The 25,255-nt window shown below is 40.4% G+C and overlaps 1 protein-coding gene across 6 annotated transcripts in view; it reads right to left on the minus strand.

Moving 5' to 3' along the window:
* The window catches only part of KCNJ6 (potassium inwardly rectifying channel subfamily J member 6), a 168,550-nt gene that overhangs the window by 20,468 nt on the left and 122,827 nt on the right, over positions 1–25,255 (minus strand). For 5 of the 6 annotated variants that reach the window (XM_061359151.1, XM_061359153.1, XM_061359154.1 and 2 more), the window contains one exon: positions 19,499–20,419. In XM_061359151.1, the coding sequence (XP_061215135.1) occupies positions 19,499–20,419 (921 nt within the window). Of the gene's footprint in view, positions 1–19,472; positions 20,420–25,255 lie in introns of all 6 variants that reach the window. The other variant, XM_061359157.1, reaches the window with a different exon arrangement.

Consider the following 25,255-nt stretch of genomic DNA (forward strand, 5'->3'; position numbering starts at 1 on the left):
GAACCAGACATCACATCTGACATACGCTTCTTCTGATGTAGAGAGGCTATAGACCACTTCTGATACATTTCAGTTGTGCTGCATAAAGTCTTTAGACAATTCAGCAGCAGAGATCTGTTTGAGAATAGGAGAAAAAAGAACTCCCTGTTTAGACAGTAATGAGACCAAGAGCATCACCTACTAAAGGAGTCTTCCTTCTTGGGGCAGTCAGCAAGGGCCAGCAGTACAGGACTGAGAAATCTGGGGGACAGAATTGCAACTTGGTGGTCAAGAGCATCTTTTCTTTTCCCCTGGGTACATGAGCTGCTGGGACAGGAGAAAAGCACAGGCCTGAATTTTCCCTTTCTGTTCCTTTTGTGCTAAGTGTGAGGAAGCAGACTCAGCTGGGTCACCCATGAGTGGAGCGGATGCCTCAGTGGGAGAGGCCTTCAGGAGCCATGACCATCTAAGCAGGTGGGGTGTAGGGGTGATTCTTTGTTTTGCATTAGGTTTTGATACATTGTACTGCTTGAGGGGACAAAATCTCTATGCTAACCCATAGATTGCTGCCAACCCACTCCCATGCAGCACTTCCCTGAAGGATTGCCATGCAAAGAGCAGCACAGATAGCATCCAGGCTCAGCAAAAACACTGTGTGATGGAAAACAAGCTGTAGAGAATTGGCTGGAATAGGAGCAGACATGCCCTTTCTGCCTCATCAGTTAGTACGGCTTCATGGTGTGTCACGGAGAACGTGAGGAAGACGTTCTGATTCCAGAAAGTATTACTTTTAAGTCTCAGTGTTTTATGGCAGCATGGAGAAGCATAACTGTAAGGGTGTACCTGTAGGTTGTCAGTGCCAGAACACAACCTAGAATGTGAATAACAATAGCTGAAGGTTTTGAACTGTGCACATCAGTATGAGCTAAAGGAGCGCAGAGCAAGCTTCACATGTTCAAAGGATGTGAATAAATTTTTGTGTCCTGAGCCATTCTGGTCCTGGTACTGGTAACAGTCCTGCTACAAGCTGTACAATTAACTCAGCATTTTCAGGTGATCAACTCGGGTAAATCTGAGCTGAATGTAAATCTGGCCTCTGTGTGGCAGATTTGTCTTAAGGGAGGGCAGTCGGGAAGATAGAAAACTTTACCTTTTCATTTTATCTATTCTTTTCTCTCTCTCCTTGTCAAAAAGTGACAGATGCCTGTATGTGAAACTGACACACCATCAAGTATAATCTTTACCTGTATGAAGGGTGTAATTTGATTAAAGGGCTCTGAGAGGTTTTGAAACAATGCTAGCTCTTAAGAATGAACCTGGAGGATTTCATTCATTAGCAGTGTAGGTGCTGCATAATACAGTTTTCATAAACCTTTCCTACTGTAACAGCTGGAACTTCTCTCTGTCTACTCATCCTGCTGGATTCAGAGGGACTGAACAGAGCTGAAAGATCTTGTGAAAGGGCAGCTAATGAAGTAAACTTCCGGGAGGTTGGATTCAGCAAATGAAGACCTGCAGTGATTTGACAGCTGCTAAGCAATCTGTGTGGAAAAGAATCTGAAACCTACAAAACAGAACTGGTTTGAGATTGATTTCTCAGCCCTTAGCTCAGGTCAGTCACAACATTGAAAATACCCTGTCATTTGACAAAGTCTATACTAACATACGGAGGCTGATATAAATGTAGTTGGAACTCAGTAAAGCTTATTAAATTCCATGATGCTGCCAGCACAGATACAAAGCTGGAGGTGAAAAGCTGTAGGTCAGAATTGAAGAGATATTTTTTCACTTGTGCTTCCCCAGAAAACATTACAAATTCTTTTTTCTGTGTCCCATATGAGTGGCTTAGCAGCTGTGTGGGGATCAGGCATGTGGGTCAGACATAATTGCTCTTAGCTCTAGCAGATCACGTTCACTTGGACCCTGGTTTGTAGACATGTAGACAACATGGCCTTATGGAGTCTCCAGGGGAAACCTGGGTTCATACATTGCCCAATGTCTTTAATGTTTTGGTTAGGCGACTTTGGACACAAGCAAGCCAAAATAAATTATTATTTTTATAAACAAAATTATTATTATAAATTTAAATAGCCAAGTATTTTCCTGTTCATCCAGCACCACGAAGGACACATAGAGGAAAGGTTTTCAGTTTCTTTCTGATGGAGCCAGGGTTAGATCACTGGGCTCACTCCTTTGGAGACAGCCAAAAATTTATGCTAAAGAAAGGTGTCTTCAGGCCCCAGACAGAAGGAAGACCAAATCCTCTGGTAGAAAGGAGGGAATCTCTTTTTCGTTCCTGAAAGTCTACTTCAGTAGCACCCACGCACTGTTCCTTGGACTGGAAACTTAATAACTTCACTTGAAAATCATGCCTTTTTGATGGCAGTGGAAATAACATGACTTTTAAACAAGTAGAGGAGACTGTCATTGAAGTCGAGCCAGTTATGTGGGAGTCAGATGATTAAGGTAGATAGGATGTAGGAGGGAAGAAATACTATCATCTGGAAAAAATACTGTGTTTTGAACAGGTTTAATGTTCTCTTCCAGGAGAGTAAGATTGTTATCATTAAGTGCATTACCAACATTAGATGCAGGGCTAGATTATCTCTTGACATGCCTTCTCTGTAATTGTTCACATCCATGCAAATTGCCTTCAAAATTAGTCTAAATTGTTACTGAGTTGTGCAGTTCAAGTATAGGGGAAATGTGTGTTCACTTTATCAGATACAAAAACAAAGAGGTAGAGGGTGAGGTGAGAGGGAATTCCTCTCTCATCCAGGTCATGCCACTGTCTGCCTGTCTGTAATACAACAGTCCAGAGATTTATTTTCTGATCCAGTCATAAGGTCTGTTTCATTCTTGTTGGCCAGACCTGAGTCCTAACTCAAGGCTGCACAATGCTGTTCCCCTTTCGGGGGTGGGCGGAAACGGGACGGGGATGGGGATGGGGGGCCAGTGTTGCTCCCGCATGGGAAACTTCCCCTTCCAGGGTTCTTGGGCTTTGAGTCATGTGGGGGTCTCAAACTGGCCTCTGACTTTGCAGCCCAGCAGCCTGAGAGAGTGTGCTGCAAACAGCCCTTTAATTTATGGCTTGGCTTAGGGCACGTGCTCAGCACTTACCCAGAGCTGGCACCAGTGCAGGCAGCCAAGTGCAGCAAGGGCAGCTGGAGGGCAGAGGCAGCATTGCTGGATGAGCGTGATGCTGTGTGTGAGCCGCAGCAGCTGGGAAACTGCTGATGCTGAAAGGTCTGTTCTTCTGAAGCAGGAGAATAGCTTTACCCCTGAAGCTTCAGTCCCTCTGCTCCTCTCACTGCTGCCCACTGAAGAAGTCTTAATTTTGCAGCGTGGCTTCTTCACTGGGCCTGTTCCTAGTTTCTCTTTGTGGGACTAACCCAAAGCCAAAATGAGGTCAAAAGGCTTGGATCTGAACAGTCTTTTTCCCTTCACATCTTATCCCAGTGTGGAAGAGAAGAACAGAATGCACAGTTTGAGAGTGCAGATTTAGAGCTTGAAATATTTATATTTAGGCTTGAAGTACTGCTCACATGGTACTTTTTTTTTTTTTCAATCAAATGCTCTTGCATTCAATTACTCCAACACGAGAAAGAGAGGAGGAAGCAGAAAACCTGCTTTGAAAACCTAATAAATACAGTATCTGAGATAGATTTAGTGTATTATGTTCTGGATGCAATAAAATCTCAGTGTTGTTATTATGCAAATGTAATAAGCCCTGGTGACTTGACTCAAAGCAACAAGATTCTTTCTGTTGATTTCAGTGGACTCAGGGTGTTCTCACCCACACTGGCAACTCCTTCAACTTAGGGTCTCAGCACTCTAATATAAACAAGTGCCCTCTGGATAGCAGCCCATAGGGGTACCTTGAAAAAGGCTGTGTTTTATTATCAAAATGATTTTATGCTGTAAACAAAACTTCTTCACAAATAAACTTCCTTCTCCTTGACAAACTTATACAACTTTCAAACTGGTAGAAAACGTATATTAACTATAATGTATGCTCTAAATACTTTATGCCAGGTTGCAGAAAGCAGCTACTTTCTTTCTTAGCGCAATTACTGATCTCTGATGGAGGAGCTAATTGACCCTTAACTAATAACCAGAATGACAATGAAAGTAGAAATCGGCCTCTGAGCTTGCAAGATGTTCTGTGATAGCAAGTGTATTTTGATTTGTATCAATGCCTCTACTTTTCCTTAATCTTTCTTTCCACAAATGTAAACCCTATATCCATAAAATGAATTAAAAGACCCCGTTCCTCATTCGTTACTTTGCCTGGGATTTGAGTGACCATGTATATTTGAGTACCCTCTGCACAAACACTTTCCCTGGTATTTATTGTGATCTTAAAAACTCAGTGTTTTTTAACAATCTGTGGTTAAAAAATTGATTGAGAAAATTGCATTTCTTCCTTGGCAGGTTACAGCTGTTTTCAGGGTCCCTTTAGCACCAGGCTTTTCAGACTCATGTTAATGGTATTTCAATATGTTACAGTCTGGAGAACAGAAGGGTGCTACCCCAGTACAAATATTACTTTTACAAGATTATCTAGGCTAAGCTTATTGTAATTTCATGACTTACATAGAAAATACAGTTGCTGTGCATTACCACTACCTGCTTGGAATATCCTTTATATATCAGCATGGCTTCATCATTCAGTTGTAATGTGATGCTACAGGGTGTCACGATAAAGATATTTTAACACATATAAATGCCAATATGGATTTATGAGACACCCTGCATTTTTTTTGCTTTCACAGCACTGAGTGCTAATCTTACTGACAGTTCACCCCTTCCTGCTCTGTGTTATTTTCTTCTCCTTTTGTTAAAGGATCTACAGGTATGTTATGTACTGTCCATTTAAGTGAGTTACGTCCATCCTCAAATGAAATAGCTATTAAATTGCTTTAAAATTGAATTTTCCTTATTTTCTTAAGTTCTGCATAGCTGGAATAGTAGAGGTAAGGCATTCTGTATCTCATGTTTTTACTTGGAAAGGTATCTGGCTGAAGTATACTGCTCTTCCAGTAGCTAGTGATAGCTTTGTCCTAGCCTTTTTGGGGAAATGAGGCTGAAGGGTGCTACTGAAGGGCAGACTCCAGCTGCTTCAAAATTACCTGGGCCTCCATGGGTGATGTGATACCTCCTGCATCCCTGCAGGACAGTGCACACTTTTCTTGTGTCCTTACATCCTGCCGGGTGCCTAGAAGCAAACTTAGTGTCCTGCTGAGGGTCTGGGCTCTGAAGAGCGGGAGAAGTGTCTGGCTGTCTGGCATAGAAGGTGTCCATAAAAATTGGGTAGCATCCCTGTCAATATCTGTTGAATAGACAACTGAGAGTCAAACCAGACCTTGAAAACTTGCCTTGGGGAGGATGACAATTTAGCCTCTGTTCTCTTGTTCAGGCTGCTGTATTCTGCCTTGCTCAGCTCCCTTCAGGTCGCAAGCCATCAGCCTTTCTGTGACCACAAAACTGTGTTTTAGCACCAACGCATTGAATGATGTGTCTCACATTTCTATTAAATGAACCATGAAAGCAGTGGTTCATATTCAGTGGAAAGAGCATTGGATATTTATATATTTAGGTTTTGGCTATTACTTTTTGCTCTGTCTTCATTTTTCCGAAGTTCAGGGGCTCTGGGGTGGTTTTAGACTAAGTAATTTTGGAGATGACAGAAGAAACAACTCATACCAGAAGCCAGTTTAGCAGATCAGCTCTCTTTCATCCTCATGGACAGACATAATGAATTAACTTATATATTTTGTTTATATTTTCATCCAGCTGTTTTATACACATGCACACACATACATATTATACCCATATTAATGTATAAGATGGGGTATTGACATAGTAAGTTAAAGGCATCGTTCCTTAACTACACCTAAAAGCCTTTTAATTGCCATGAGCCATCCCTCCACTTTGTTGCAATTCCTTACATCTGTCTTCCTGAGTCACACAAAGCTCCTTTCAACTTGATGCAAATCAGCCTACAACTTTTCACCTCTAGCTTGGCCCCGATATTGCAACACTGGAGATTTACATTAGTGTTTTGTCCCAAAAAGCCAGAATGTGGTAATTTTATGTTCCCTCCACATGGGTTTTTATGTCTCAGTGGAGCATTGCATAAAGCTGGAAATCAAAACTCACTGAAGAATGTGGGAATGGGAGAATCACAGCACTAGGCTATCATGCCCTGACTGTTCTGCACCCTGCAGGTGGAAGATAGTGTATAAGTTGCTGGATAAAAATTATTATGACTATTTATAGCTTTCACTGCATTTTATTTTGGTTGCTTTGTAGACATCAGTGAAACTTGGCTGTTGTCTTTTCGGCATCACAAGTTGGGCTGTTGGGCTCTTCAGAACACTATTTGAAATAAGATTGTCTGCCTATTGGGTCTGCTGAAAAGGAAGTGAGAATATGAAAAAATAAGGAGGAGAAAAGCATGGCAATGCTGGAACAGTGATGTCCAGGCCTCATATTATAAACAGGGTTGATGCTCAAGATACCTCCTTGCTTCTGAAGGAAAAAGAATTCCAAAAAATTTCCAGGAGAACTCCTGGAGATATTTTACGTTTTTTTTTTTAATTTACTTAGTGTAATGAAAAGAGTTCTGAGACAGAGCTGATCTCTGTCTTGGCTGCCATAGAGATGATGAGCCTTGATATCTGCGTATTTTTACAAGAGTCCCTAGCTCTCTGTTCTAGCTCTGTTATCTTTTAAATGAAATCATTATGACGTATTTGTAATGGACCTGCTATATGTGATGAAACTGTGGCTCTTGGTTCCTTTTTCTGTAATAGATTATGCACTAAACTCCATATGACAGATGGAAAGTGTGGTAGGAGGCTGTGAATTTAGTACATAAGTAAGGGAGATAGAATAAGATGTATTTTAAAGGACCAAGCATTTTCATACATAGCAGTGTTTGTATTTGCTGTGAACAGTTTGTATGATGAAATATTCAAGATCTGTTGGGGCTGTCTTTGTGGAACAGCTTGTTCCATCTGTACTCAGAAGAATGATGGCTGTGGAGAACAACTGCAGGAGTGCTGCAATACAGCACGCCTGAGGGAAAGATACCCAGTCTGATACCATCGTTCTTCCCATATGTATGGAGTCTCCTCAAATGTCACAAAGTCCCCTTTTAATAGCCAAAACTCCCAGTATGAGTACTTTATCTGGTTCATAAACACTTATCTATTTCTAATCTTTTGTTTGCTTTTTAATTAGTCTTAATTGCTTCTTCTCTGAGGCCATTAGGGAGTTGACAGGCATTGCACAGCTCAATTTATTCCTTTAGGGTCCTAATTCAAAAGCTACTAGAGACGGAGACCTACTCCACAGGTTTGGGAGAGCTTTGGATCAGGCTCAAAAATATATATTAAACATTTGATACACAGTGGTAGATGTTTCTGAACTAGATTTCTATCACTGATAGCTTTTGAATACTTGAACAGTATTTTATATCGCTTTGGAGGGTAAAGGAAGGCAGATGTAGCAAGGTTAAGATTAATGTCTTAAACACTGGATCTTGACTAATTTAACAGGATTTTAAATTCCTGTTGCACTTGTGTTCAAGCCCTGGGGGAAGAGTCTTAAAGAGGAATTTGAGCCCAGTTATAAAATAAGCTGTTCTAGAGCACAGACAGGCAAATTTCATTCAACTGTTTCTAATTCAACTGTAAGTTGGAAAATGAGTACTGGATCTATTTGGAAAGCTTTCTTTTGAAAGGACTTAGACCTTTTTCTCATTATTCTCTGCTACAGAAAGGGAATTAAAAAGAACGATTTAATTGTAAAATACAAAAGGGGAACAGACCAGTTGTTGTTCTTCAGTGAAAGAACTGGGAGGAGGCCAGTTGTGAAAGGTGGGTTTGTGCTCATTCGGCACTAGCTGCTGTGATACCTTCCTTGCCCTGATATCAATCCCTTTCTCTTGGTGTTGGCTCTCCTTCCTGCCCTGCCCCAAACTGCAGACTGTGGTGGAAGTGCTGTGGGAGACCTCTTTGCTGTGGTCTCAACACACAAACATACTGCTACTTCCAGCTTGTATTTCTGAAATGAATACTCTGCAAAGATGCTCTGGAAAGGTTTGAGTTGCTGCAATAAGGGCACACAACATGAGACCAAGTCAATCACCCACAAAGCCTTGTGACCGGTCAGGTGCCGGCAAAGAGTGAGACAGTTGTGTTGTGAAGGCAGACACTGGCCTCTGTTTTCTCAAAAGAGCCTGCCCTCGCCTCAAGGCAGGAAAGGGCATTTTCCTCAGACTGCAAATCTAACCCTCCTCTGCTTCACAGCTGTATAGACATGTCCACTGTCTTTGAAGATTTTGGGCCAGACAGGAATCCCTGACTGACTCAAAACCTTTGGCTTTGGACTCTTCTACACTTTTTCACAGCATCTGTCATGGTTTTATTGGCGGATAGAAACTCACTGCTGCACTTATATCTGAAAAAGCAGCTCATTTGTTGTCTTCTCACTGTAAAAAGAGACTAATGGAAAAAGAATCTGGAAATTATGGAAAGGGAAGGGGTATTTTCCCATCCTGGAGATCTAAGGGTAATAAATTAATACTTATGCAAGGGTGAAAAAAATAAAAAAAGAACCTAACAGCTGGTTAAAAGAAGTGCCAGCATAATTTAGTTGGACTGGCTGAGTCATAGATGTTTTTTCTTATGGTGGTGCCTGGCAGCTCTGCCATAGTCAGATTGATTTTATTCCTTTAGTGGTAAGTCCATGTCTCTTCAGTTCATATTAGCCTGCATCAGCCAGAAATGTGGAATAGAAGTTGTCAGCCCTGATATGCCTTAGGGCTTCCTCCAAAGACAAACTTAAACGTTTTGACTCTGTTGCTAGATACAAGGCTGCCAGTTGTGGTGATGATGATGATGGTGACAAGAATGGCGATAACAATAATGATAACAAAATGGTAATGGAGTAATTGCTTGTAACTGGATTTTGTGTTGGCAGTTTGAATCACACAAAGCCCATCCAATGGACAAAGAGGCGAATGATCGTAGTAATGTTGGATGCCCATCTCAATCTCCCACACTGTCTAGAGGGGCAGAAAAATGTAAAAGAGGGTGCCTGTGGCCAGGGGAGTGGGACAAAATCCAAGACAAGGAGGGAATGCTGTGAGTTAGTGCAATCTTTGGATCACTCTTCAAAGACTGGTTGTCTGATGGAGTGCAGGCTTACATGTTTAAAATTTCCTCTTCCATTAGACCTCCTGGAGTAAAGCTTGGTTGCACATGCTGCCTGCCTGCTGACATCAGTGAAGTCATGCTCCTTACTCAGTTCTGCCTCCCCTATCTGAAGCAATACTGTCTCCAGTGGTTCAGTGGTGGCCACAGAGCAGCTTTCAAGTATATGTAATACAATTTCTTAAATGGTGATGTGTGAGAACAATGAAAGCTGTTAGATGTTATTCATTTTTCAAAGCCATTCAGTTCTTCACATCTATAAAATACTAGGAGGAGCTGGTTTTGAGTTTTATAATTACAGGCTAATTTAGCCTGGAAGGGATCTATGGAGTCATCTGGCCCTACCTACTGTACAAAGCACAGCCAAAGATTTCGAGTTGCTCAGGGCTTATACAGTCAAGTTATGGATATTTCCCTGGTGATCCTCCTGGGCCCCTGTTTCAGGATCTTACCAGCTTTATGGAAAAAAAAATAATTATTTCCTAGTGCCTAATTAGAATTACCTGCATTACAGCTTGTGCATGTTTCCTCTTGTCCTATCACCCTGCCCTTCTGAGATGTGCCAGCTTCCATCTTCTCTATAATCTCCCACTGGTATGTTCAGACAGTGGTAAGATTCCCTTGCACTGACCCTTATCCAGGCTGAACAGTCCCAGCTCCTGCCACGTCTCCTTGTGTGTGTCCTATGCTCCAGCATCTGACTGTCTTGGTGGCCCTGTTGGACTTGTTCCACTAAGTCCGTATCTATCTTATATTGGGGAGTCTTGAACTAAACACAGCACATAGGAGGTGGTCTCACTAGTGGTAAACAGAGAGGAAGAGTCACTTTTCTCAAGCTTAAGTGTATACTCTTACTAACACAGTCCAGCATGTAGCTGGCCTTATTCACCAAAAGGACTTCTTTGAGTATGTGTCATCAACTTGCTGAATAGCTTATAGTTGTAGCTTAGTAGCTGTAGTTTAATGAATTGCTTAGAACTGATTTTGCAAAGACTTTCACTCATTTTGCTCTGATGAATTTAGTGTTGGCAGCCATGTTCTTTATCCATGTGAACCTGAACCCATTCATCTTCTTCGGAAGCCTGTGCCTAAAGGCAGAGGTAAACAGTGGTGTTTCTAACTTTTTTCCTCACCTTGTCTTTTCCCTCCTTTATTCTCACTATTCCTTTGGTGACATCAGAGACATGCTGGCCTTTTCTAACTCTGTTTAGTAGCAGCTATGACTTCAGTGACAAATCTCTGGGGCTTTGGCTCCCCTACTAGCCTTGGCCAGTGCTGTGAACTGTCCTGAAGAAGATGTCTTAGCTGCCTTGCCCCTTTCCCTTGCTATGACAGTGGCCTGTATTCACACTGACCTAACTATACGCAGTTGCCCTCTTCTAGTGCTCATGGTGTGAGATCAAGACCCGATCAGGTCTGTCTGGGGAAAATATTTGTACAGTTCATGACTTTGTAAAATTAAATTGCTGGGAGGAGCCTGGGAAACTACAACCGGCATCCTTTGCAAGGCAGAAAAATATGCAAGAGTGCGTGTTACCCTTCCCATTATTTATTTCCAGGAGGTAGGGGAAGCTGATGCAAATATTCCCTCTGAATTGGTTTTCTAAATAAAATTTTCTCATTCCTTAGTAATCTCAAGTGGGTTTCTTATGGCCAGTGAAAATTTGTTTCTGAGGATCTCTTTCATTTTTGCTTTGTTTTCATGTTTTGAATGTTTCTTTAAATCAAGCTTCTTTATTGGCTGAGGTTCAAGAACAGAATACCTGAAATGTAAAAATCCTATATTTATTAAAATCCTATTTTTCAAATGAAAGAATAATTCCATTCCACAGAAATACCAGCAAATCAAAACTCAAACCCAGGAAACACAGAAATCTCAAGAAGTATTGTGACTTTTTCTTGAATTCTCTTGAGATTAGTGGGAATGAAGGAGAGAGAGAGTGAGGGAGCAAGAGCACGAAGCTGATCACACGAGCTGTTTGTGCTTTTTGTATTTGTTGTCACAGTGGCTGCCTCATCACTCCTGGAAGATCCTCTCTCTTTCTCTCTCTTCTGCCAATACAGCAGGTTTGCAGAAGTGAGGAGTGGAGTACAACCACAAAAATGAGATGTGGTTTGCTCACCAGTTATACAGATTGTTACAGAAGGAAGTGCTTTTATGCTTGGACTTGGGCTCAGAGTCACCAGTGTTGTGGTAGTTTGCTGCTTTTCAGTGACACAAGTGAGCAGCTCCCTGAGCCCTCTTTGGCTACATGGTTATACTAGAGTTCAGCAGGGTGGTGAAAAACTGGCAAAGCATGTCAGTGAGTCCAAATTTGTGTTTGATTTTCCTTGAAATGCCAAGATTGAAACCACTGAGACCATTGCAATTTTTTGTAATTTGTTTCTGCTGGAACCCCTTGAGGACTTCATTCTAGAGGCCTTGGGAAGCCCAGAAGATACGCCATAATGGGAGTTCTTAGTGCTGGCAATGGCTTTCTATGATATGTAGCATATACTTGTAAGTCTTCTCTGTTTCATGTACTTTATGTAGCCAGTGGGGTTAGTTGCAGTCTGTAGCCTTGTTCTTTTTAATCTGTCAAACATTGACTTTGAATTTCTGATTTAGTTAACAGCTTTCTTTGCTTGCTTGTTCTTCAATCTTTGAGGTCACTTTTGACTTTATAGTTACTACTCTACTCAGTTTGGTGAAAGCTTCCTGCTGAAGGTGAATAATCTATCTGCTTACATTCATTAGAAACCAGTGTAAATACTTGTAACTTCAGAAGGGCCTTGCTGTTATCAAGGAGTGTAATGCTTATCCTTCATTACGGTTCAGTAATTGTAGAGACAGAACAGGAGGAAACACTATTATACAGTTGGAAGTAAATAAGCACCGAGGGGAGAAGTGAGAAGATCTTTTAGAAATAATGGTAGGAAGAGTTTGCCAAAAATATTTCCCATGGCTTTGAACTGCAGGCTAGTTAAGTGTGCTTCATATCTGGAGATCAAACATGAGTGAATAAGGTAATCAACATGAAAGAGTCAGTTCATTTTGGCAAAAGTTTCAGGGGTGAAACACTGCCCTGAACCGACTCAGTGTGTGCCTCGGGATTTCAGCACAGGGGCTTATTAGCAGCCTTAATTTCCAGGTTAGTAGCAATCTTGGATGGCCAAAAGCAGAAGTCTAAAATTAGAAATGCTAACTATACTTTTTCTTTAAAAAAATATAAAAAATAAAGCCATTTCAGTGCTGACCCTTTGTTTACACTGTCCAAGTGGACAAACTGAGCATGCTTCACTTCATAGCTATTGTCTTGAAAAGTGCTCAGAGATGTAAAAGGTACTTCATTGTCCTGAAGCACTTCTCAGGAGGGCTCAGAAATCATGTCTGTGCTTTGTAAGCAGGTGAAAAATATTCAGTGAGCTAATTCTGCCTGGGGAATCCTTTGACCTGGATAATGCTGCTGTGCCCTCTGCAGAGAATCATCCATTTGTTTTTGCAAAGTGGAGCTCTTTGTGATGGAGTCTGTGTGGGTGTCGGGGACACAAGCATTTCCCAGTGCTGCTCAGCCTCTACTTTCTTAGTCCCTTCAGTTATACCTCAATGTCTGAGCTGATCTGGAGAGCCAGCGACTCCACACTATCACCTTCACAGATGCCTTGCTTCTGGACTAAAACTGCTGGAAAACACAGCTGCTTGAAGCCATGCTGGAGGCAACAGTATTTGTTGAGTGTCTGGTATAGAAGGGTTTTAGGAGAAGTGGCCTGGTGGTGGGCAGTAAACTCTGGGCTGATCAAGGAGGCTTCCGACTGTGCCCTCTGCTAGGGGAACATAAAGCACAGCACTGAGATCCTGTCACTCTTCTGGCCTTGGAGATCATGAGTCCTACAAGAGATAATGTGTGCAGCCTCACGAGTGAGGATTGGTGAGCAAAGACAAAATTTTGGGTATCACTTTGTGCTTGCCACTGTGTTAGAAAAGGATCAGTGCTGACAGTGGAGGTCTGTGGAAGTGTGCCAAGAACTGGAAACAGCCCTTTCTCTGTGGCCACAGAAACCTACTGTAGTTTGTAAGGATATGATGTGCAAAATAAAGCTGCTGTTCTGCAGGTTTGATTTGTGTTCAGAACATAATTTTTTAATAACATCTAATTAGCTATATTAAAGTGTTTTTAATGCATAGAGGCCTCAAAAATGTGTTTTAGGGATCCTATGTTTTAACACGAGTTACTGCTTGAGTCTGAGTATTATGGCTGAAATCTTAGGGCCGCTGTAGATGTGAAAAGCTGAGCAACTAACTGATGAGAAAGGTATCAAAGATGGACAATAGCCTATTATCTAGCAACCAGTAACATGTTTGTATAGTGTACAACTATTCAGAGAATAAAGCTATAAAAAAAAAAAGTGCAGTCTCTTTTCCCTGCCTTCCCTGAGACTGAGATAGATCTCAATTTCTAACCAAAATTTTGGTTGAAATACTCATAACCAGCATATCTCTTTTCTCATGAACTTTGCTGCCTGGCTTCTTGCAATTTTTCCTATTGTTTTGACTATTGTGAAATTGTAATTGCCTTATTTAAGCCTTACAGTCTCCTTCACCAGATAGTCTAATCCTTTCTACCAGTAGAGAAAACTTCCTGAAACAAATATTGCAAAGAAATTGCAGTGCTTTTTATTGCTGGCATTCAGCTCACAACTGCACTTACACATGTTAACATCCCTAGTTTTCTGTGTTAGAATAAGTAACAATTAAATCTTTCATCAGAATTAACAAAAGGAAAATGTGACCAAGAAATACAGGTGAAGGGGACTACTGGCAAGGGCTATGGAAATGGGGAGAAATAGGGTGAACTAGATGGCCATGTCTAGCACTTAGCACACAGAGATGTTAAAACTTTAAAAACAGAAAAAGAACCTAAAGACTGGAGAACCATTGTATTCTGACCATTCCTGAAATGATGATGATCCATCTTAAACCAGAAACCATTTATTCTTAACCCTGTTTAAATTGCATTTCAGTAAATATATGTTGGTCACATTCCGGAGCACAAAAATCAAATCCGCTTTCACCACTTGTGTTGCAGGAACACGTGGGTGTGAGAAATCCAGGTTATTTTCTTCCTTTGGTCTACATCCCCTTAAGAAGCAATTTGAGAGCATAAACATCTCTTCTTTGAAGAGTGGAAGAAACCCTTTAGTAGAAAATCTGTAATCGGAGCAATGCTTATTTGGAGAGAGAGCAAAAGAATCTGTTGAGATGTTTTGAGTAGCTGGAACTTTTAACATACGTGTCAGAGGGAGATATTTACTAGGTTTGAGCAAGGATAAGGGGTAAATATGGAAACTCATCCAGGAGAAATGAAAAAGACAATAGATCAGTCAAAGGGGCTGTAGTGAAGAGTGGGAACAGCTTTATATAATGTTTGTCTAGTTGATAGCATCATCTACTATATAAGTAACCACTTAGGTGAACATTTTATTATTTTCTATACACATTTTCCACAGCTGGCAAGTGTATTTGTTTACATATCTATAAACCAATCTGCAAATATTGCTCTCAAGCTACCCGTGTGTCAGAATTATAAATGCACACTATTACAAGTTTATTTGTGAAATAATCCATATGAGCCCAGTTATATGTCAAGCTCTGCGGCTTATTTTTTGACAGTTATAAATGTGTAGATAAGTTTCTTTCCTTGGTACTATTTCAATTTTCATGTTATTTTTGGGGAGAGAGAACGGCCAGAGCATCTTCTAGTGCACCCTGCTGGCCACATACAGCTTCTCAAAGTCTGAGGGCCTTGCTGGCTTGAGTAGTTTGAAAAACTTCATATTCTTTTAATATGTTAGAAAATGCTGTTTTCTGTAGATCAGAGCAGGTTTAGAGAAGGTATTTAAATCAGGCTGCTTATGATTCAGTAGCACGTTACCAACAAGGCTATGGGCTATTCAAGATACTTCTCTTTTTTGTGTGAATCCCTCTCTCTGAGTGTCTCAGTTTCTTTCTCAGGTTCTCCAGATATTGCTACGTTCCTCACTTTCCCACCTGATCTTCCCACATTTAAAAGACTTACTTTTTCTTGCTCTCAATTTATTTCCTGTATTGGAGTTATAATTTTGGAGGTCTTGTATAATTTTTTATAATTAGTTTGCTTATGATGATATGAGCGCCCTTAAAAACAGATTTCAGTAGTGAAAAAGGTTTGAGTTTGAAGCCTTTCGTTAAAAAGAGGCTATTAAGTTATAAAAAATTCTTACTTGTAGATTTTTGTTTATAGTTCAGAACAAATAAGTTCTTCAAATTCAAGCTTTTGTGCCTGCTGTTTAGGGAAGCAGAGTTCTGGATCTTTGAGCCTAAGCTTCTTTGTTGGTCCAAGGAGAAACACTGAAAATCAACATTTTCTCAAATTCCACTATTATAAATGTGGATATTCTAACAGCTCTCTTAATTGCTCTCTAACAAATCTCTTTAAGTGGTCTCCATAAAATAATATTAAAACAGTTGTGGTACTTTAAAATAAGCCAACTATTTTGAGTGTCACATATCAAACACTATTGAACTGAGGTCAGTGTGTCAGTCATGTTCTTCCCAGTTAGTTCTTTTTGCATTTGTTACAGCTCTCCCCTGAGGAGTGGAGGGATGTCAGAATCCTGCTTTTTAGTGCTGCATGTGGGACCAGAGCTTTTGCTGGTATTGGGCTATTCTGTTAGTGCCACAGCTGTAGTCTGACACTAAAAGAAGCATAAGTGCCTCAGAAATGGCTTCCTTTTTGAAGGTGAATGTTGCTCTACTTTTTGCAGAGTTAGTATAAATCCTTGCATTACACTGGCACTCCTACCTGTTGTTAGTATGGTAGGAAATGGAATGAGGGCTGCAAAACATGGAAATAACTGATGTGTCCTTCAGATATGGTGACATCTGGCTGGACTTTTACCACCTGTTCATGAAATCTCATTGGTTGCTTCATGGCAGCCTAACAAACTTCACACCATGATTGGGTGTTTTGGACACTTGAGAGATGTACATCAGTATCAGCAAAACCACAAGTGAATCTTTGCAAGAGTGTTATCCTTTGAACTTAAGGGAATATTTTTGAATGTCATTGTAAATAAATACAGAAAATTGCATATTGGAAGGATTCATAATGTACATTTAAAAAAAGCAGTCTTATTCTGAGTTTCTGCTGATGCCGTATGAAATAGTCAGGTTGACTTCATGTCTTATTGAAAGTGCCTTGTTGAAAATTCTGCCCTCAAAGTAATCTTCATAGCAGAATGATGTGAACAGTCGAAGTGTAGTCATGCTTTCTAGGCTCATATTTTGCTTATGCGCTTTGGTGAAGACATACGTACTTCTTTTGCATCTCGGAAAGATATCGTAATGTTTCAAAGGAGAATTAGGGGTTCTTGACCTGATTTATCTGCTGAATTTAATTTGGTTAATTATTTCAACTTTAATAAAATGCATTATTCTTAATTTCCTGTCCTAACATGCAATGCAGAGTTCACTGCATTGATACTACATAAACAGCAGTGTTTCATACTACAGGTAGATATGATTTTGGAGCCCTTGAGGTAGAAAGCATAATATATGTATAAAATGATATCATCTGCTCAGTAAAAGTTTAAGCAGAATAACATCAATAAAGAGTAAAAGGAATAGCAAATGTTTATGCTTAGAATTTTCCACTGTATTACTTCTCATTAAAGACATAAATATTGTCAGAGTGGGGAAAACCTGAAAATAGAGAAAGGATTGTTTCCACTGGTCAAACTTGGGAGTTGTTTTCCTGATGAATAGCATAAGTTAATGATTCCCATCTGGTTTTGACCCACGAGCAGTGATGCTGAACAGTGATATTGCTATAGCTGAGGTCACAATTTCTTAGCTTCAGGTTTAATATTTTTTTGTATGCCATGACTTGGACCACTATTGGCAGGTATGATGGGTAGTGTATCATTTGCTCTCCAGAGTTGGAGATTGCTGCTGTAAGCAACTGCTTTTGATGCTCTCACTCTACATAGGGCATAGGAAGGAAATTTGAATGTATGATGGCCTAAGTTTGCTTTTAGCATTTTCCATATTGTAACTGAAATTATATATATATATATATATATAGTTGTAATTTCAAAGAGGGAAAATATCTGTAATTGGTGGAAAGTGGGTCTGATTGCACCTTCAACAAAAGTAAACCAATGCATGTGGGCAAAGCACAGAACAAGTGGCTACTTACACAAGCATGCTTTAGAAATTGTCCTGGTAATTGACATTAATCTTTCTGATGCCATAGTTAAGGGACATTATTTGATGCCCTCACTCATATAGCATGCAACTGGAGAGCCAACCCAAACAGAACAAAATGGAGAAGCTTAAAATGGTAAATGAAGCTACCTATCCAGTGCCAGGGTAACACCTTAGTCCCATATGGCTTCAGTGGGCTTTCAAATCACTGCATCCAGTTTCTTTGTTAATATGGACTCTTCTAGCATTGTAACTTGAATTTTGCCAGACCGGGCAGTCTGAGAGGTAGCCCCCTCTGGTGAAGGATGATAATGACGAAGTGAAAAATGTGTTGAGTATCAGAGCAGCTAAAGAGAGCCCAGCGAGCCGTGTGAGTGTGCAGGGGTGAAAATGGGATAAGGAAGGAAGGACTAAACAATAAAGAGGAACGAGGCTGAAGACAGCTAAGCTACATTTGATGCACTGCAGAAGTATACTGTCTTTTGATCATATAGGTATTTTCTGTGAGATTTTTTAAATTCTTCTACTACTTGCCAATCATTTTTCTAGAAAAGATGGAGTTCAGTAAACATGAAAATACCCACCGCTCTGTGGGATGTCAGGTTCATTTAGTTGCAATTCAGAAATTTCAAATGGTTTCAGTTGCTAGAAAACAGCAATTTCCTCGTTGTCTCACCCAAAGTTTATGCAGATGTTTGAAATCTTGTGCCTACCGTATCAGAAACACCAATTTCATCTTGATTTCTCTCCAGTATCACCTACTTCCTGCAAAATCTGGAAGCCTTGCATTTACCACTTCAAATTCTCTGCCAAGTTCCTTTCAAATTTTTTTTTGCTCCATTTTTGTCTCACACATTTATTATATGGTGACAAATGCAGTTTTCTTCTGACACCACATAATAGAAGTGTGAAACACACACACATGTTCTAGTAAAAGACTGCTCTTTATTTCCTGGCTCCAGTTGCAAAACATGAGTCAGGGTTAGAAAGGTTGTACCTCTGTCAGAGATGTGTAATCCACATCCTCAAAATTCCCTAGCTTTTGCTACAGTAGTGGTGAAAAATGGAAAATCTTGTTCTCCTATTCCTATACTCAGTGTTCCTTCCTCCCCAAGCATATATTTTCTTAATTTTCTAATCACCATTCCCTTTTATTGATTACATTTACTCACTTCAGAGATTGATGCTGTCATTAACAGGAAAAAACACCTCCTAGAACACGAATATCAGCATTCTGAGTGTGGGAAATACAGCAGCCTTAGAGACTATATACTCCCACTATATTCTGGCTTTAATGCAGAGCAGAAACATTACTAGTCCCTTTGCTGTGAATTCCAGGCATTGTTTTCTCTGCATCAAATGATATCTGGTGTTCTGCTGTATAATTTTAGGTAATGACCAAATAGCCTTTCAACAAGTCTCTACTGACATAACATGCCATATCTGTTTTTATCAGCTTTAAGTGTTCTGTAAACTTCTGCAGTGTGTAGGGTGCCTCAGTGAAATAGGAAACCAGCAGATCTTTTGTGAACTAATGTGGAATAAGCCCCATGTTACAAGTTACAACAAAACCAACCAACCAAGCAAGCAAAAAGAGAAAACTGAGCACATTATCACTTCCTACAGGATCCAAACAGGCCAGGAATTTCACATGGCAGGCAGTTATTCTGCAGTTACCCATGGGTGATTGAAAGCAGCAGGAACAATGGTGCTTCCAAAAAACAGAGATTTGTATTGATTTTTTTTCTAAACCATTTTATCCCATAAGGTCCTCGTAGTTGGGTTGCTCCTGAGTAGAATGAGAAATAACTGGGTGACATGCTGTGAAAAATTCTGAAAATGAGAAAGGCTATCCCATTTTCCAAACAGAGCAGAAAAACACCAATTCCATTAGGCAAGATGGAACAGACAGTTAAACTGGGCATGCTTTTAATTTTGAAGCTAACCAGATAACTGATGCTTTTTTCAAAAGTAATGACTATTGAAGTGATTCTTTTAAAGTGAAGCACAACCACTGTTTTCCTTTCTAAAATTAAAGCATTTACCTTATACAAAGTATAAGAAATGTTACCTGTTGCCTCCACCATTCCTTCTAGGATTACAACAATTTCTAGCTCCTCTTTGGGCAACTGGGCTTTGGAAATCTCCCAGAAAGGACTCTGCTGGTTAATTTCATGGCTGATGATCAGTGGTGAAACCAAAAAGAGACGATCATCCCCTGTGTAATAACCTACGTTGATATCTGTCTGGTTGAGTGGTATAAATTCCCCCTCCTTTGTCTGTTTGGATTTGATCAACTTGGCTCGTATTGATGCCTCTACAATGTGTGAATTCCTAAGGTCTCCTACTCGGAACATCAGACACAGCTTTCCATCCCGCATGGAAATAACTGCGTTTGTAGAAAAAACCAAGGTTTCTGCCCTCTTCTTGGGTTGGGATATTTTCACAAACATGCAGCCAACCATGAAAGCGTTGACGATAGAACCTAAAACAGACTGCACTAAAAGCAGAATAATTCCCTCGGGACACTTGTCCGTGATGACCCGGTAACCATACCCAATGGTGGTTTCTGTCTCGATTGAGAATAAAAAGGCTGAGACAAACCCATTGAGGTTGCTGACGCATGGGGTCCACGTGCTGTCCCCTATATGATCCATATCTCCTCGCATGTAGGCAATTAGCCACCATATCATTCCAAAGAAGAGCCAGGTCACAGTGTAAACCATGACAAAAATCAACAGGTTGAACCTCCACTTGAGATCGACTAAGGTAGTGAAGATGTCAGTCAAGTAACGATAAGTCTCTCTGACATTCCCATGGTGGACGTTGCATTTCCCATCTTTCCTAACATACCTCTGGATTTTTCTCTTGGCACAATCTTTGTTTATATTTTTTGGCAGATCCTCTCTAGCTTGTTTGGGCAACTTTGGCTGATGAATAGCGACAGGGCTCTCTATGTCTTGCTCCATTGAGTCTTCTTCCAGTACGTTAGCTGCCATGAAAAACAAACAAGAAAAAGACAGGCGTTATTTTTCTTATTATTTCTCTATGTCAACACACAGCTTCTTTTGGTAGTACCGGCATTTGCTAGTAATTTGCTAGTAATCAATAAAATTATTATCCTCATTCTTTGCTCACCTATTAAATGCACAACAGAAAAGCCAAATGATGCCAAGCATCCTCAATTTATTGCTAAATAGAAATACTATGAAGGAAATGTCTCATTTCCTATCTATTAGGTCATCCTTTCTACACCCATATTTAAATTCTGCAAGATGTGTTTAAGCAGATCTTTCTTCCCCTCACCCCCGTTAACAGTTTAATATATGAGATTTCTTATGCACCAAGTAAGATCTAGGAGATAGCAGATAATAATGAGGAAATGGATTCACTTGGGGGCTTTAGACAACAATATGAGCAGAGAAAATGAAAAATTGTTGAGCTGTTTTTTCTATCAATTGCATTGTTATGGGGCAAATATAAAACGAGTATAAGAAGTTTATAAAAAAAACAAGAAACATCAGTTTTAAGAAAGAACAATCCTACTCTTGTTGAAGGAAAGGCAATCTACAGAGTAATGTATACCAAGATCAATTCAAGTACATTTCCATAGAAAATCAATGTCTCGCTGATATTGAGACAGGGAATTGTGTGTCCTTCTCCCAGCAATGCAAAACATAGAGTACTTCATAACATGATTTCATTTTAATTCAGTGTGCCTGTGGCCTTTGATTCAAATGTACCTTTTTCTCTAACTGTGTGGGCATAAACAGCATTCCTCTGTAAGTATCTTTACAGGTATTTAAAACCCCAAAATGCCTGTAACTGCGTTTCTTTTTAACTTTACTTTCCCAGCATTTTGAGATAAATAGCTTCATTATCTTTATGTACAAGAAAAAAAAAAGAGCATATTGGGGAGGAGAGTAGTTTAATCAAATGTGTTTTGCATGAAGCTGAGGACACTGGGAGGTCTGGAGTAACTGTTGCCTTTCCTGGAAAACCTTCTGCTCTCTGGGACTTACTCCTGCAGGAATTTCAGCTCCTGAACTCCTAATTTTTTCCTTTCTGGCTAACTGCTTCTGCCACCAGGCTGTGAAGGGAAGAACCTTCTGCTGGTTCCTCCTAGATGCTTAACTCTGAATATAGCGGCACTGGTATGATGTTGTACCATCGGTTTATGGAGATGCTTCTCCTGAACAGTCAGGGCTTTGACCTATGTGGTGTTGGTGCTGTGAGTGGTGACCTTCAAGCTGAGAGCTGAGAGCAAGCAGCTTCGGTTGGGAAGTACTTCACTTCCCCAAGAGTTGGTTGCCTCTGAGTACCTCTTGCCTGGTTGGGAAATGGAGGCGTAAAACCATCAAAGCTCCTGCTTGACACAGCAGTCCTGTCTCTGGCACTGGAGAGGCTTGAATGTGTCCACCTGGCACTGCCCTGGGCAGTAGAGCCAAACGCATTTTCATGGAGGAGCTCAGGGGAAACCTGAGCTCTTGTCCAGAGGGTTTCATGAGAAGTGCTTCTGGTGGGTCAGTATAGCCTGAAGAATATTTTAGTCTCTGACTCTTAGAGACCTGTGCTACATAGCAGATCATCTGTGAAGTATCATAGCATCTGTAGCTTTTTCAAGATGTGCGAGCTCATCCCTGTGGAGAAAGTTCACGGACCCTTGTAAAGTTTTAGGGATTACTGAAATACCCAGGAAAAAAGAAAGTGTTGAAGACTGGTTGTTTTTCTTGGCCAGCTCCATTGACAGCCAAGCTTCTGTTCAGCCCACAGCCTTTTCTGTTACAAGAAAGGCTCTGGCCTGACTCTCTATTAACAGTAGCATGAAAACCTGATAGCAGTACTGTTTTTAAGACTGTGTGCTCCATCCTGTGTCATCTCTTCAGTTTGATGCTGCCTCTAAATAGAGCATTATTCAGGCTGATGGTGGTGACAGAGCTGGAAGTTGTGTCACAAGGCAGTCAGTTCTGAATGAACTTACCCCAGTTCGTGACAGTGTGCCTACTTGCATTATCACTAATGCTATATAATGTATGACGAAATCAACACAATAAAAAGGCATTGCAGGAACCTTGTGAGGCAGACTTAAACCAAAGTCAGAAGATTTGAAGTTAAGGCATCACACTTTACGCTTAACTCTCTATTGTGCCTAAGGGGATTTCAGTCCACAGGAGCTATCACATCATGCAGTAATAGACCCCTCAAATAATTATGAACAGCCTATGAAGGCTCTGGCTTTTGAGACCTGAATGGACTGTATGTTGGACTACTGATGCTGGTTTAATGTGGCTCATTAAGACATTTGAATGTTTTACTTTACCCTCCCAGCTAGTGCCTGACATTAACTCAGAAACAGGGTGCAAGCATCCCCTGTTGCCTTTGAGAATATACCTTACTTATAACCTTGCTGTTAAAGTCAACCATATACTAGACTTCCGTGTCTGAGCATCTCTTACCAGAAACAGAAAAGTGTGCTAAAAACCATAGCAGAGCTGAGAGGGGACACAGGTGCTGGTTTTATTACTAGCATCAGGAGAAATCTGAAGGGACATGCCCATGCAGGAATGCCTACGAGTCACATGCTGCACAAGTGTAGCCTGCTTTTCATGCAGCATATATTTCCTATAGAAGTACTTGCTAACAGTGAATCACCTTTTTATTCATACAATTATTGATGCTTTCAAAATGTTTTTTCTTGATTTCAAGCCCTTGTGCATTGCAACCAACCTTTCCCGTCTTTCACAGCACATGAGCTGACCCACAGAGAGAGCTAAGGGCCACATTTTCTCAAGTGGCCATAGGTTTGGTAGCAGGAGCAAGGAGCTGCTGTGCTCTTCAGCACATGGTGGTGGGCTGTCACTGTAAACAGGCTTCAGAGACCTGCCCCTTCCAACCTGGAAGGATTTTTCTTAACCTTGAGAGGTCACATCAGAGCTGACTGCCGTCTGGGTATATAAGCGAGCAGCTTTCGACAACCAAAACCAGTGACTACATTTAACCAAAGTCTCCCTCAGCACAGCATCTCGCTAGCACATGTTAATCTCCCTGGGGGCACCTGACCAATTCATAAACTCTTCAGGCTCTTTCCAGTGCTGTCATTTCCCAGCTCTGAAGCAGCCTCTGAGAATGAAAATCAAGGTCAAGTTTTTAGTCTTTCTCTTTATGCAAGATGCTGTTTTACACTTTTCCTCACCTAAGTTATCCTGCTGTGAGACTCAACAAATACATCTATGGGGAAGTCTCTAGATCACAGTCACAGCTCATCACTGTCTCCTGGTCTGAGCTCTCACTCCAGAAGGAACCTTGGGAGCAGCAGTTTCTGAAATAAGTGATCCAAGGATTGTGCATCTGTGTGTTTCCATGGAAATGCCTGATGAATAAGTTTTAAACACATGGCAGGATCCCTTTTCACCACTAAGGCTGAGGAACAGCTACATATTGTCAGTGCCTTTGCCACAAAACACTTCAACTAATTATATTTTTGCTTGATCTAAAACCAATTAGCTTATGCTGTTTATATAATTTAAATTTCTTTTCAGTTATATAATGGCTGTCATGGTTCCAGGAACAGGGGATAGCAGCTATCTCACTTGAGAGCTATTTTTACTCTCTTTGCTTTTCTTCATGACAAAAATATATACATAATATTAACCTGTACTGAAAAAAATTAAAAGAGATACCAAAGAAAAAGTCCCTAGTTTGGAACAGTTACCTCTCTCCCAGCAAACATTTTGTTTGTTTGAACACACAGGTCAGCTAGAAATACTGCGCCAATTTAGGCCAATGTAGACTATTCTGATCAAAGCATTTGCTTCAGTGAGTCTTTTAGGCAAACGTGTATGTGATGTATGAGATTTTAGTGACTTATTTTCCAACAAGTCAAAAGGAGTGCTCCTAAATAAGCCCCTGAATAGTTCACTTGTGTTTATCATAGCACTATGTACTGGCTATGGCTATATTAGCAAATTGAATGTGCCTGGGCCTATTCTTCAGCATGGAGGCTAAATGGAGTGATGCAGCCCACACTTGTACTATTGAATGCCTGTTGTTTTCAAAGCAGGGTAGTCTCATACAGTCTGCTTATTAGCAATAGTCTTGAGTCCCATGCTAACACCTGAAATGTAGCCAGAAATTGAGTGTACTAAGTTCCGCACTGGTCAAAACCATGCCAGGAGCTTTTCTAGGAATTTTACCACACAAGGTGTTGTGTGCCAGTGCACGGGAACATTTTATTTTCCAGTAAAGATGGAACCAGTATTGTGGCCCTGGTGTTGTCTACTCCAGAACAGCATTGTACAGGCACAGTCCAGTGTTTTCAAGCACATATTTTTTAGATTCTGCCAAATAACATGAATCCAGTGTCAACAACAAACCATGAAATGCAGAGAAGATGCTCTCACGACTTCCATGACTCTGAATGTAACATGTTATTGTAATTCAAAGCAATCATTTTATCATTGACAGTGTGACTTTTTTTGTACTTTGGTAGTGCTTCAGAAATCTTGTGATCATACTGTACAAATACAAAAGCAAAAGGATGTATTTAAAGGGCAAACTTGTCTGATTGAAATATTCGTAGCCTGTTTTCACTGTATACTGTATTAGAGTTGTAGGATGATCTGCAAAATAATTAGGATTTTCAACAGAGAATATTACATTTTAGAACTGACCTTTTCATAGCAGAAACTGATATAGAGTTCAGTGAATGTTTCTCTGTACTTTAGTAGACTAATTTTATCTCTTGTAACACAGTTGTGAGTGGTTTGTATACAAATTCACTGAAAATTCACTAATTTAAAAAAATATAACCTACAAATTGTTCTCAAGG

Source organism: Neopsephotus bourkii, unplaced genomic scaffold, assembly GCF_033783945.1.
Source record: "Neopsephotus bourkii isolate Nb327-2 ecotype Australia unplaced genomic scaffold, CSIRO-AGI_Nbou_v1 NB_962, whole genome shotgun sequence".
NCBI classification, from domain to species: domain Eukaryota; kingdom Metazoa; phylum Chordata; class Aves; order Psittaciformes; family Psittacidae; genus Neopsephotus; species Neopsephotus bourkii.